Source organism: Malus sylvestris, chromosome 16, assembly GCF_916048215.2.
Source record: "Malus sylvestris chromosome 16, drMalSylv7.2, whole genome shotgun sequence".
In the NCBI taxonomy this organism is placed as follows: Eukaryota; Viridiplantae; Streptophyta; class Magnoliopsida; order Rosales; family Rosaceae; genus Malus; species Malus sylvestris.
This window is the reverse complement of record NC_062275.1, coordinates 38,070,716-38,084,796: the sequence shown is the minus strand read 5'-3', so window position 1 is coordinate 38,084,796 and position 14,081 is coordinate 38,070,716. Positions and strand designations below refer to the sequence as shown.

General features: G+C 43.5%; 1 protein-coding gene across 1 annotated transcript; it reads left to right on the top strand.

Annotated features, from left to right (window-relative positions):
• Positions 1–764: 764 nt before the first annotated feature.
• On the top strand, positions 765–1,787 carry LOC126609355 (uncharacterized). The gene has a single exon (XM_050277285.1). It carries the CDS (start codon positions 765–767, stop codon positions 1,785–1,787), a length of 1,023 nt encoding a protein of 340 aa, XP_050133242.1.
• The last annotated feature ends 12,294 nt before the right edge of the window (positions 1,788–14,081 follow it).

The following is a 14,081-nucleotide window of genomic DNA, read 5'->3' as shown; positions in this document are numbered from 1 at the left end:
TACGTAATCCGACTTGTATGTGATGTGCTTATGCACCAGTCTTCACGTGATCGTAGTACTAGAGCATATTGATTACACCCAGTCCTATTCGTGTTAGAAACCATCTGTTCGAACTTGTGTGTCAGCTTAGATGGATGAGCACTTAGCGATACTTGATTATCACATGATTATTACTGTGGCATTCGATACATCATTACTTGGCATATTTCTGATTATTATACTGCTTTAATATTATCGAATTATCGTTTATATACTTGAGTAGTATGTTTAAGGAAACTATACTTGTTTTACGGCGAGGGGTTAGTATTTTCAAAGTTAAAGGTTTTCTTATAAGCATTGTTTTGCTGACCCACTCAACTTTGTTTTTTGCCCCTCCAGGACCTAGATAGCTGTACTCTTTGTGGAGGAATCCTGGCAGTTCTGACATTTCCTTCTGTTTTAGACGTACAAACTCATCACTATTATGTAATAAGTGTACTTTGGTTGTTTTGACTACTCTTCTGTAGTTTCACTGTCTATTACGCTCTGAATAATTATAGTGTGTTCAACCCATGATTGCACACTCTTTCACTATTTAGTTCTAATTAGTTTTAATTTTATTCACTTTTTGCATCACTTACCCTTATAGTTACGTCACTTCATGGTGATGGCCAACATGCTTTAACATTTCCAGGTCGGGGTGTGTCAGTTTGGTATCAGAGCCAGGTTTAAACAGTCCTACACTTCCTAGTGTGTTTTAACTCTTGTTTTCTTATGTCAGAACCATGCCACCTCGTAGAGAGCCACGTTCTCCAGCTGAGAATAACTTTCCGAACTTTAGGCAATTTGGTGAGGCTATCGCCAGTGCTATTCAGTCTTCACTCTGTCCTACCCCGAGGAATACTCTTGATATTGTATCTCGCCTGAAGATTAATGATTTCTTTGGTAATGAGGGATCAGAGAAGTCAGAGATATGGTTCGGTCATGTGGAGAAGATTTTTCGAGTCATGCACAGGCATGGTAATCTTTCCCTAGAGAGATGGGTCGAGACAGCGACTTGGTTCTTTCGATTGGGAGCAAAATCTTGGTGGGATTATGAGAATAGATCCTTATTTGATGCATATGCTATAAATTGGGATGTTTTCAAATGGTTATTTCAGACCAGATTTGTCCCTCATGAGTATTTGGATAGTAAGAAGAATGAGTTCGTAGACCTGAGGCAGGGCAATATGTCAGCCACTGAGTGTCATCGAAGGTTCACAGACTTATCTCGTTATTGCCCCGAAATTGTTGCTAATCCCCGAGAGATGCTTCGTTTATTTAAAAGGGGAACTTGCAAGAAATGGCGTATTATAGCAACCTCTACTCCCTATGCTACTTACCAGGAGTTCTTCGAGGTCTTACTTCGGATTGAAGATTCAGAGAATGCTCCTGACAATGAGGATGAGGATGTTGGCGGGAATGTCCAGAGGTACAATAACAGGGGGCAATTGTCACTTGGCCTGAGAACGGCTCAAAATTTTAAAAGGAGTGGAAATAACTATAGATCCTCGAGCGGGGGTTCTAACTCAGGTACACCTCAGAGAGGAGGTAAATCCATTGGTGGTTCTTGTTTTCAGAATCAAGGAAACTCTAGCAGTTCATGTGTTCAGTTTTGTCGTAGGTGTAACACCCATCACTATGGCGAGTGTAAGAGAGGAAGCAGAGGATGCTTCACTTACGGACAAACAAGGCACATGGCCTATAATTGTCCTCAGAATCAGAAGAATAAGTTGGCTTGGTTGAAGGCTTTGTTGGAAATTGATTAGCTTCGGGGATATTTTTCTAAAAATAAATGTCTTTTCGGGGATATTTTATCTGTTGGCTTGGTTGAAGGCTTTGCTAGAAACTGATTAGCTTCCAACATCAAATACTTATTTTCTTATTATCCAACTATTTGGGCCCAAAAATATTGGTTTGGGCTGAGTTTAGAATTGTTCTAAACCCAGTAATGGTTGGGCCGAGTTTAAAATTATTCTCGGCCCAGAGGCCGTGTTTAGGTGTCATTGGGAGTTATCCAGCTCATGGGCCGCGCAGTTGAAGCTGGCCATATCCTGTCGGGAACCTGTGGGATGCGGGTGAGTCCTATTACAAGAAGGAGTTTCGACAAGATAAGGATGCTGGGGTTTGAGATTTAATGCAGCCTGACAATGAGTTAGGTTCAAAGTCCTAGTAGGAGTAGGACTGGCCGAGATAAGGTTGAAGCGGGGAAAGGAGTTCTAATCCGAGAATGATTGCGATTCAATGTAGGTTGGCTACTATAAATAGGGAGGGAGGACATCGAACAAACTCTTTCCAATTCAACACACAAACTGCCCTGCGCAAACCCTTGCTCTACGCGAAACCTCTCAAGCATCTTGAGATTTTTATTTTCTTTTCCGCTAACATATCTTCAGTTTGGATAAATAGCACTGCAACAGGGTCGACTGGTTATCTATCTAAGTCTCAGTTAGGAAGGATTTTCGGATCCTTATTGGCAGAGGTCATCTTATCAGCTTTCTCGGCGAAGTGAGGTGTTATTACGGCTCGGCACATCGAACACCGAGTTGTTTATGATTGCGTATTCACAAGTAGGTTTTAAAGTTCGGCATTCTGACGGTCGAACCACTTTTACAATTAAGACATATATTTATTTTGAGTATTTGTGTCCCTATACTTTGGTGTCAATTCGGCGTGTTTATACTCTCATGAACATAATCACTGTGACCGAATCCAGCGTCGACGATTTGTGAACTTCGTAGAACTAGCAGCTTTGTCTTCAGGCTCTAAAACCTAAAGGCCGAGAGTGTTCCTTCCTCGGCTGCAGTCGCAAGATCAAGAAGTCAGCTGTGCACTTAATGCAACATCAACAAATTTTACTCCTTAGCCGATGAGTTGGCACGCCATGCATACAACCGAATGACGTAGTTAGCTTTCTAATTACTTGGCCTGCGTGTCACGTAGGTTTAGTAGTTTTTAGGGTCAACATTTTGGCACGCCCAGTGGGACCCAGTGCTAAAACTACGAAGTTCATGACCATCGAGACACGATCGGTAAAAAAGAAAACAACCATGGGAAAACCAGCGACCGATTTGCCGGTTTCGAGTCCTGGACAAGATGCGTCACATGCGTGAAATCCTATTGTCGCTGTGACCCCTGAGGCTATAAGTGTAACACACCGAGAGAAAGAAGTGTGCCTTGGTACCCAGCCTCAAAACGCAGAAGTACCCAACCGAACCGCAGGTGTTTTTATTGAAGGAATAGTGGAGGATTGTGATGAAGACTTCGGTGAAGGCTCTGACCCTCCGACGAGGTCGTTTCTTTGAAGACGACTTGATAAGCAATCTCGACAAGTGGAACAGACAGTTGGTCAAGAAATGAACAATTTGCTCGAAGTGATACGAAGCAATGGTGAGACCCGCACTAGATTGCTCGAACTATTAGTTAGCAAAGTCTTCGAAGAAGAACCTGTTGATCAGGCTCGGCAGCTTCCATTTAAAGGTAATCCCCTACCGGCCGAAGTAGTATCTAGTCGGCCCAAAACGATTGACGTAGAAAAGAAGGAAGGATCAAGTAGTAGGTCAGTTGGATCCGACCAGAGAGTGGAAACAACGAATGATCGATTCGGCCATGAAAAAAAGGCCAAAATTCCCGAAATTCATTCACCCATATCCAGCTTATGTGGAAAAGTTCGAATATCCTAAAGGTTTCAAGATTCCAGATTTCAGCCTTTTTGCTGGAGAATCGTCCTTATCCTCGTTAGAACATGTGGCTCTCTTCACTGCACAAGGCGGAGATGTTAATAGTGATTTTCATAAACTACGGCTGTTTAACTTTTCGTTGACAGGCTCAACATTTGCATGGTATATCAACCTTCCACCTAATTCTATTCAAAGCTGGGAGGAGTTGGTCGAGAAATTTCATGAACAGTTTTATCGGCCAGGGATAGAAATGTCAGTTTCTTCATTGGCTAGGATGACTCAAGCATTTGATGAGTCACCAATGGATTATCTTACAAGATTTAAATCTTCCAGGAATTGGTGCCGAGTACCTTTTCCCAAAGTCGAATTTGTTAGGCTTGCTCTGAACGGGCTCGACGTGGAGTACAAAAAGAAGTTCTTCGGGGCAAACATTCGGGATATGTATGAATTAGCCCATCATGTCGAGCAATATGATTATTTGCTCTGAGAAGAAAAGATCTCGAAATCTCCATCCTGAGGAATGATTTACAAAAATCCTACGGTCAACTACGCATCGACTGAAGGTAAAGATTCCTAATACGTCAGTGTAGACGAGGCCGAGATAGTAATAGATAAACCATATGTTTGCAAGGCATTGACTCAACTTAATTCCAAGGATGCCAAAACCCGCTCGGCCACTGAAGAGACGACGAAAACATTGAAAGTTTACACTTTTGATATCACAAAGGCAGAGGCAATTTTCGACCAATTTCTATTAGCAAATATCATCAAACTTCGGCCAAGACATAACATTCCCAAGGCCGAAGAGCTTAAAGGAAAGACGTATTGCAAGTATCATAATTCGACCAAGCATGCCATAAACAACTGTGTTGTATTCCGTGGTAATATCCAGAGCTGGATTGACAAAGGCAAGCTAAAGTTTCTCGAAAAATGAATGACGGTCGACGCTGATCCATTCTTTTCGGCAACAGTTAGCATGGTAGACTCCCTTTTACCCAAGAGTAAAGGGAAAGGGAAGGCCGAGTTTATCCCAATACAACACGTCCTAAGGAAACATTCCCAGCCACGACTCAAGATCGACCTATTTTCCAATGAACCACCTATCGAGTTTTCGGGACCTGCTGTAGTTGAATCTATGACAGATTCCAGTGAAGAAGAAAGTGACGAACCGATAGTTTTGTGCAGCAATTATAGGGCATGCGTTCTATTAACTGAACCCAAAGAGAAATTACCTCAGACTCAGATTCCGACATCGCGGTAAAAATCTACGGCCACGGCGGCACCTCCAAAGGAACCTGGTGAAGGCTAGCGCCAGAAAGTGTTCGATAGGCTTGGCCCCCAGAAACAAATGGACAGCTTTACCTTGGTCAGACGGCGCCTTAATTTTGACGCACTGTTTTACAACGAGGGTTATTATTCGTGTAATTCCAGTAGCCCAAGCTCATCAGCGAATCCAAAAACCTTCAGGCCGCCTGAACCACGTGACCAACGTTAGTATAGTTACAATTCTCCCACCAGCATGTATACTGCTCTATCCAAATCTCAGAAATGTCAACATCAGTGTATAGACTACATGGCTCGACGGTAGGCAGCCCAGACTATTTCGGCCACAAGATGGCAGCTGAAAGAGGCGGTAGGAAGCGAAGACGACCGACCAACCCCAACAATCATGGCTGAATTACAGGGGCAGAAGGAAACCAATTGTGACTACGAAACTACCATTGAAGAGTCCGAGAAGCGCATCAAACTCCTCATTCGGCCTGGGGATATGAAAGCCCGTTTCGAGCAGTTTAATTAAGAGGTTGAAAGCCAACTTTCCCCGTTACCCTTGAAAAAGCCAATAATAAGAGTTCGGTGGAATCTACACCCTCTGTTCCTCGAAGAATCCTTGGAATACATGAAAGAGTTTTACAAGAAGTATTATGCCAACGATTTGTATAAACTACCCAAGGCGTGTCAAGAAGCCCTCGACCTAGCACTAACTTGCCCTGATGCTGAACAAATCATCCAAAACACCACCGACCTAGCAATGAAAGCTAGATTCCAGCACATAAGAGAGGTTAGGGTTCTTGGTTTCGAGGTCGATCCATACACGGACATTGATACAGTCGAGCTCCATTTTTCTCTCAAAGACCTTCAACACCTACGATATCACTTCGAAGTCTTCTCGGCCGCATCTCTATTCGGCCTAACGGCTGATGAGAAAGATCGAGTGGCACGTTTGGACGCCTACCTGGACACAAGGGACGCCCGGATCACCTATGAAGAACGTGCTCAAAAAACATTGCAGGAGCAAAGTTAGACACCGGAAACAAACAAGCTCGACAATTACAGTCCCAAGGAAACAAGGTCGGGATCTTTGGCACAAGAGAAAATACCTGTTGAGACACCCGATCATCAGGCCGAGGATGCTCTAACGCACTATAGTCCTCAATAACCCGGAAGATGACGACCAGGATCCAATGGGTAATTTAGTCATTGAGAATATGGAAATCAGCATGGGCCATGTTCTACCTGCTGAATTCCAGCTAACTACACACTAACCAAATTCCTTGGATGGTGATGTAGTCGCCGAGGAAGCAACACAAGTTGATTTTTTCATTGCCATTGAAGATGAGCCAACAAACAACGACGAGAAACTTAAAACAGCCTTGGCCATCTTGTTTTCCCGCTTCTCCTCGGCTAATCTTCAACATTTAAAGCCGTTGTATGTCACGGCCCACATTAAAGGTTACCCAATCTCCAAAAGTTTCGTTGATTGAGGAGCAACGGTTAATATCATGCATGTATCCGTCATGAAAGCATTACGACGATCCAACGATGAACTCATTCCTTCAGTTGAATAAGCTGTATCGAAAAGGTAATGACGGGTTATTGTTGCTGTGCCTAGGCTTGCAAGAAGTTGCTCAAGTAACGGCAGAAGTACACGAAGGAATTTGCAGAGCTCACCAATTTGGACCAAAAATGCGTTGGCTACTTCGATGACATGGCTATTTCTGGCCGAGTAGTTTGAAGGATTGTATTCAGTACGCAAAAGGTTGTGTACAGGAGAGTACCGGCCGAATCATTACATTCGGTTATCAAACCATGACCGTTTTGAGGATGGGCCATGGATGTTATCAGTAAAATCACACCATCTTCTGGTGCAGCCAAACATGCGTGGATACTTATTGCAACAAACTACTTCACCAAATGGGTCGAAGCCAAGTCATATGTTGAGCTAACGTCTAAGGAAGTTTGTAATTTCGTTGAAGAAAACATTGTGACTAGATTTGGTGTGCCAGAAACAATCATAACAGATAACGGTACGATCTTTACATCCGACAGATTTAAAGACTATACGGCAAATCTAAAGATTCGACTCGAGCAATCTACACCATACTACTTGTAGGCGAATGGACAGGCCGAATCAAGTAACAAGGTTCTTATTGGTATTCTTGAAAAGATGATAAAAAAAGACCAGGCATGTGGCACTTAAGGATAAACGAAGCGTTATGGGCTTATCAAACTTCTCTACGGACATCCACCGGAATGACTCCGTACGCGTTGACTTATGGACATGATGCAATGTTGCCCGTTGAGCTAAATATAAACTCATTGTGAATAATTGAACAAAGTAGTTTGTTTAGCGTCGAGTACAGTCAAGCCATAAGACAAGAGCTAGAAGATTTAGAAGAAGCTCGGCTTGATGCTTATAACTTATTAATGGCTCAAAAGAAGATCGCTGAACGTGTATATAATCAACGAGTTAAACAAAAAATGTTCGGCGAAGGAGAACTGGTTTGGCAAACTGTACTACCCGTAGGAATTAAAGACCCCAGGTTCGGCAAGTGGCCGTCGAATTAGGATGGGCCATTCGTTATTCATAAAGTCCTCGGCAATGGGGCATACCATCTTAGAGATTGAACCGGTATTGTTCACAAGTTGCCAATCAATGGATGGTTTTTAAAGAAATACTATCCAGTCACATGGGAGATGCGAGAATAAAAGTTCATTTCATTAAGTTCATTTCATTGATTAATCAGTTTACAATCAAATAATTCTAGGGTGATGAAGGAAGAAGAGATTCAAGAACAGCCTTCAGCTTTAACCACCTCACCTTGCCCATCGTGACCTCAGCTTACCGATTCCTCTTTTCCATCTTCAGCTAGTCGACTCGCTTCACGCTCGCTGTGTATTTGGTTAAGCAAGATTTACCGCCCGACTCAAAATCCTTTGCAAGCTCAGAAGCAATTGCCGACCTTCGATTTTGAAGTTCGACAATTTAACGGTTAAGGTTGGCTAGGGTAATTTTTTTCATCTTTAAAACTTCAATCTTTGGATGAAGAGCATCTCGAACTGCCGTTGTAGCTTTCAAGTCATCGTCAGCCCGAAGAGCTTCCTTGAAAACATTGAAATATTCTCGGGTCTGTTCCAAGGTAGATGACGTTTGAATGATGGCTTCGACGCTCAATTAACCATCCGCTTCGAGATTGTTCAGACATGCACCCACCGAATCAAGGCCTTTACGCTCAAGGACTTGCGAAGCTGATAGAGACAAAAGCTTCTGCAATCGAACAAGAACAGTTGATTCGACTGGTTCAGTTGTAGCTACCGAAGGACTAGCCGCTCCCAAAGTGCTGGATAGGAGAGCCTCAAACTCGACTTCCCATGAAGGCTGCACAAGAAAACAGTTTAGGCGCAAGGAAAATCCTAAAAGAATGTAGCAGGGAGGATTTGTTTTAGACCTACCGAGAGGAAACTTCGGTCATGTCTCCAGGTTCATTGCTCGAACCTAGAGAGCTTAAAGGTTGAGCCTAGTGTTTCAGACTGCTTCTAAATTCACGCGGCCGATGAAGGTTATCTACGTTCGATGGCCACTAAGGTGGCCAGGAAATATAGATAACACCTTTGGGCGCATAAAATTTTTGGTGGAATGAATAACAGGGCACCTGATAGTTAATATTTTCTCGGTTTAGACTTGTTATAACAAAATTGACAAGAGAAAGTAATCGAGCCTTACAAAAGTCGAGGTCACTTCTTGAGAGGCGATGCCGAGGTCCTGGTTCTGCAGGTGAATCGAAGTTTCTGACGTCGCCTCAGGTTTAATAATGGGCCTTTTCCCACAATCGGCTGCAGGAAGATCAACCGGGTCGGCCGCCTCAACCATAGAAGAAGAATCAACAGAAGGAGTTTCGGTCGGTTGAGAGCTAATCACCGGTAGAGTCTCGTCATTCTCGTCATCCTGAAACAAAAGAGTTGTTAATACTTTTGAATTTAATGAGTAAAGGGAGTGGCCAGCATAGTCATACCTTTTCTAAGATGATCGCCAATTGTTTTAGATTCTTGAGGAGATGGGAGATTCTTCCCGATCGAAGGGGTTGCCTCCCCCAGTATAGGTCCTACCGTCGGCCCTGAAACTACAGGCATGTCGACCAGCAGTACAACAACTGGTTCAACCATGACCTCAAGGACCTTAGGTACTGGTTGAGCTTGGATTGTCAGGCTGGTTGAAGATGGCTGATTCGCCGCTAAGGCCTGAACAACAGAAGCAGGAGGAGAGGCACTCGGGGGCAGTTGTCCCGGTGGTGTGGCTAGAGATAAAATGAATCTCTTGTGCTATATTCTTCGCCAATTTCTTGACGTGTTTTGGGGGCGGAGAGCTTCACTTGTCGTCTCGAGGTTTGGGTGAGGTCTTTTGCTTGGTGTGTTTTCTGTGGCGATTTTCGATTTCTTAGAGGAATGAGCCAAGTTTTTCTTGACCACTGCTGGGATGACCACATCCGTTTGTTTCAGTATCCGACCGCCTAAGAAAGAAAAATCTCATAGATTGAGGCAACTCTTTAGATTGAAGGGCGAATGATTTCTTGGGTCGGTCACTAAAAATTTTATTGACTACGTCTTCGACCGAAGTGCCAAAAAAGTTGTGAGTATATTCATCCTACCAGTCGCCGAAGGTGTCAATGCTGAAAGATTCAGGAATAGTTGGTCGAAGGCGAAATTTCATGCACAATTCCTGAAATTCTTTCTCGGTGTCTCTACACTCATTTTCTGAGGAACCAGAGACGCACCCTTGGTTTAGAAGGGAGCGAGAATAAAGTAGAGGCACCGGGCAACCTTGGAGGTAGCCGAGCTATCTGGCAGCAAAGTGAGGGTGGTAGACTTCCCAACTTGCTCGGCGAGCATCGCAACCGAGGGGAAGGTCACGAGTTAACATAAACGGCCCCTAATTTTGACAGAAACCAGCATCTTCGCTTTCACTCCAAATCGATGTGGGAAGTCTGATGGAGTGGGGGTATTCTTTACGATGACATATCAAAAAGGACGTCCAGGCGGAAGAGGTGTTTAAAGACCTCTTTAGCTCAGTGATGAGGTATTGGTCGAGGGGCTAACTGAAGGCTGAGTGCTACAGTAGACTGGAGGCTGGAGATTTCTGGCCTAAGTGTGGAGAAATAAACCTATAGCCAGAGTTGAAACACCCAGAGAGGTCCATTCTGGTGCGGGTCGATCTTGTCGATGGTTGTTTCTGCTAGGCAACGGAGAAGGTTGGTGAGGATGGCGGGACTGAGCGCCAGAGAGTGACCACTAGCCAGAGCTTCCACCACCGGCATATTCTTGACCAAGCATTTATTCAATTTGGTACAACAAATGAACTTGTTGTACCAGTAAAATCATAAGGCCTTATGTTCTCCATTCCGTAGACTCGCTTCCCCTCAACCGGCAAAATGAAGGATAAGGGTGTTGTATTCAGAAAATTCTTATGTAATTTCTGAACGTCCTCTTTTGAAGGCTCTTGACCTTATTAGCTTAATGCCTCGACGGCCCTATCGTCAAATAGTGCCTTAAGGTCATGGTTTAATGGGCATCCAATAAGGGCGGCAATGACTGGAATGCCAGAAGGAGGAGTCCCGATGATAGCCGAGATGTTGAGGATGGTATGAGTTATAGGGCCGAACGGAAGGACCATGGTGTTGGTAGCCGAACACCAAAGGCTTAGAGCTGCCATGAGAAGTTCTTTATCCATTGTAATCTCTATGGTCGAAAGCTTAATAGCGTCGTGGATACCAAGAGCCTCCCACTCCTTACTGAAGAATTTTTCCATTCGTACGACCCAGGCCACCCAATTCGCATTGGTCGAAGGCCAGGATCCTTGGTGTTTTGTCTGGCACCACTTTGACCAGTCGAATCCTTGTAGCAAACCTGTCAAGTAGTGTTTTTTGAACAAGTTGATGATGGATGAAGGCACTATGTCTTTGAAGAGTAGGCCTAAAATTTGGTGGGTAGAGTTTAGTTCACCCTCGAAACGCAGAGTCTTGATGGTGTTCCGATTTATGAAGTCTTTGCACTTGTTGCACTCGGAAGAGAGCTCTGAGATGAAGGCTTAAGGTGTTCTGGGTTTTGGAAGGTTTTGAAAACAAAGTGGCGAGAAAATTTTAAGGGATTTGGAAAGTGTAACGTACGAATGGAAGGGATCCGGGTATTTATAGGCATTTGGGACGAAAAGCTAAACGTTTGATTTTCAAAATCAAGGACAGAATCGAGCGTGAGATTTACTAATCATTATACATGCTCAGAAGATCAAGGTGAAAAGACTGAGGTTTGCGGTTTGAGGACGCACGATGGCGTGTTGCGGCAGGTGTAGTGCAAGAGAGACGTTTCGGCGGCCACATGTTTTCGAGGATCATGATTGAAGGCTGCTAGGGTAACCAAGGGGCTGACATGTGGTAGGACAGTTGGGAAATAGAGATCGTGAGGTTACGTTTCATAAATGCGCATGGTGGTATTTCCCAAGAGATTGTCCTTAGGTAGGTTTCACTTCTTCAAGGTCGAGGCTCGAGCCAAGAGTATTGGTCGACGACCTCAGAAGCGAGGGGGCAATGTTTGGGCAAAAAAATGTTGGTTTGGGTTGAGTTTAGAATTGTTCTTGACCCAGTATTGGTCGGGCTGAGTTTAGAATTGTTCTCAGCCCAGAGGCTTTGTTTAAGTGTCATTGGGGGTTATCCAGCTCATGGGCCGCACAGTCGAAGCTGGCTATATCCCATCGGGAACTTGTGGGATGCAGGTGAGTCCTATTACAAGAAGGAATTTCGACAAGATAAGGATGCTGGGGTTTGAGATTTAATACGGCCTGATAACGAGTTAGTTTCAAAGTCCTAGCAGGAGTAGGACTGGCCGAGATAAAGTTGGAGCAGGGAAGTGAGTTCTAATATGAGAATGATTGGGATTCAATGCAGGTTCACTACTATAAATAGGGAGGGAGGACATCAAACAAACCCCCTCTAATTCAACACATAAATTGCCCTGCGCAAACCCTTGCTCTATGCTAAACCACTCAAACATCTTGAGATTTTTATTTTCTTTTTTGCCAACACATCTTCAGTTTGGATAAACAGCACTGCGGAGGCAATGGGCGAACATCTTCAGTTTGGATAAACAACACTGTTGCCGTAGAATCAGCCGACCGTGAAGCACCTTCAGTTTGGATAAACAGCACCTTAACAGGGTCGGCTGGTTATCTATCTAAGTCTCGATCGGGAAGGATTTTCGTATCCTTATTGGCAGAGGTCATCTCATCAGCTTTCTCAGGAAAGTGAGGTGTTACTAGGGCTCGGCACATCGAACGCCGAGTTGTTTATGATTAGGTATTCACAAGTAGGTTTTAGAGTTCGGTATTTTGACGGCCGAACCACTTTTACAGTTAAGACGTATATTTGTTTTGAGTATTTGTGTTCCTATACTCTGGTGTCGATTCGGTGTGCTTATACTCTCACGAACATAATCACCATGACCGAATCCAGCACCGACGATTTGTGTACTTTGCAGAACTAGCAACTTTTTCTTCAGGCTCTAGAACCTAAAGGTCGAGAGTGTTCCTTCCTTGGGTGCAGTCGCAAGACTGAGAAGTCAGTCGTGCGCTCAACGCAACATCAATAAATTTTACTCCTCGGCCGAGCTCGGCAGATGAGTTGGTATGCCCCGCATACAACCAAAAGACGTAGTTAGCTTACTAATTACTTGGCCTGCGTGCCACATAGGTTTAGTAGTTTTTAGGGTCAACGCCAACACATTCTTCTTAAATTATCGAGATTATTTACATGCGAGCTTGGATGGAGGGTGAATGAATAATATACTGAAAGGCCATGTTTATATCATCAAGAACAGTTGAGGCGTGCCGTGGATGGTGATGATGACGTTCTAATGAGTGGCAATCATGAACATGAATGGCAATCGCTCTTTTTTTTTCTTCTCTCTCTCATTTCCTCTTCTCTTGAACTAGCTAAAAAACTTAACCTAAATCCAAAATCCCAAAAGCCTCTTCTCCGAGTATGTTGTGTTCCTCTCTTCTATCTCTCAAATTAATCATCAGCTGATGCCGTGAGTCGCTGGCCGAGTGAAAAGTTGGTCCTACAATGAATCTGGTCATCACTCACGTCATTAGTCCCACTTAGCTTTAATTAGATCACCATGTTGCCAACTATTATATAGGAAAAATTGATACACTGCCACGGTAGCGTTTTGTGTCAATAATGCACTTTGTATACGTTAGTTTCTTTTCATGTGTTTTCGTGTCCTTAGCAAATGTAGTAGTGTACTTGTATCATCACTACTACGTTTTACTATTTGTGCGACGAGCCAAAGTTGGTCGCGCAAAGTGTATTTTCGTCGCACAAACTTCAGTGCGATAGAATCTTCGTCGCGCAAAGATCGTGAAGAAAGGCTTTGCGTGACAAAAAAGCATCATTGGTCACAAAAACACAGCGTGATGCTTTACCCTTGGTCGCACAAATTTTTTAGGAATGAATGTTTTCGTCGCACAAAGACCAAGATACATGCATGGGACGACTATTATTCGTCTCTCTAAACTTTGCGCAATGACAATTTATTATTGCGCGATGAAACCTAGTTTGTCGCTTGAGTTTTGCGAGACAAAGGTTTTTGTCATGCTAAAATATTTTTTTTTTAATTTAATTTTACATTCAATTTTTTTTTTAATTTTGTAATAAAAATAAATTGCATTTTTTTTGGTAATAAAATTAAATAGCAATTAAAAAAATGTAATGAAGAGAAAAATAATATATTTAAATTAATATAAATGTATGTACTATGTACAAGAAAAATATTTAAAAAGTAAGGAAGTAAAAACTAAGAAAAGAATGCGGCGTAATCTACGTGGTCGTTATACAAAGGCGGCTGGAAGGTCTCGAGGTTTTCGACAGGCTCAGAGGTTGAAGGGGCAGAGGTGTGGTCATGCCTGGGTTGGAGGGGCTCGGAGGTCGACGGGGGACGAAGATCTGGGAGACGAATGCCGGACTGACTAAGGGGCTGTACAATCTATGACATCTGGCTCCTATACGAGGCAAGCTCAGTCCTAAGGTCAGCCACCTCTGCTGTCAAAGATGTCAC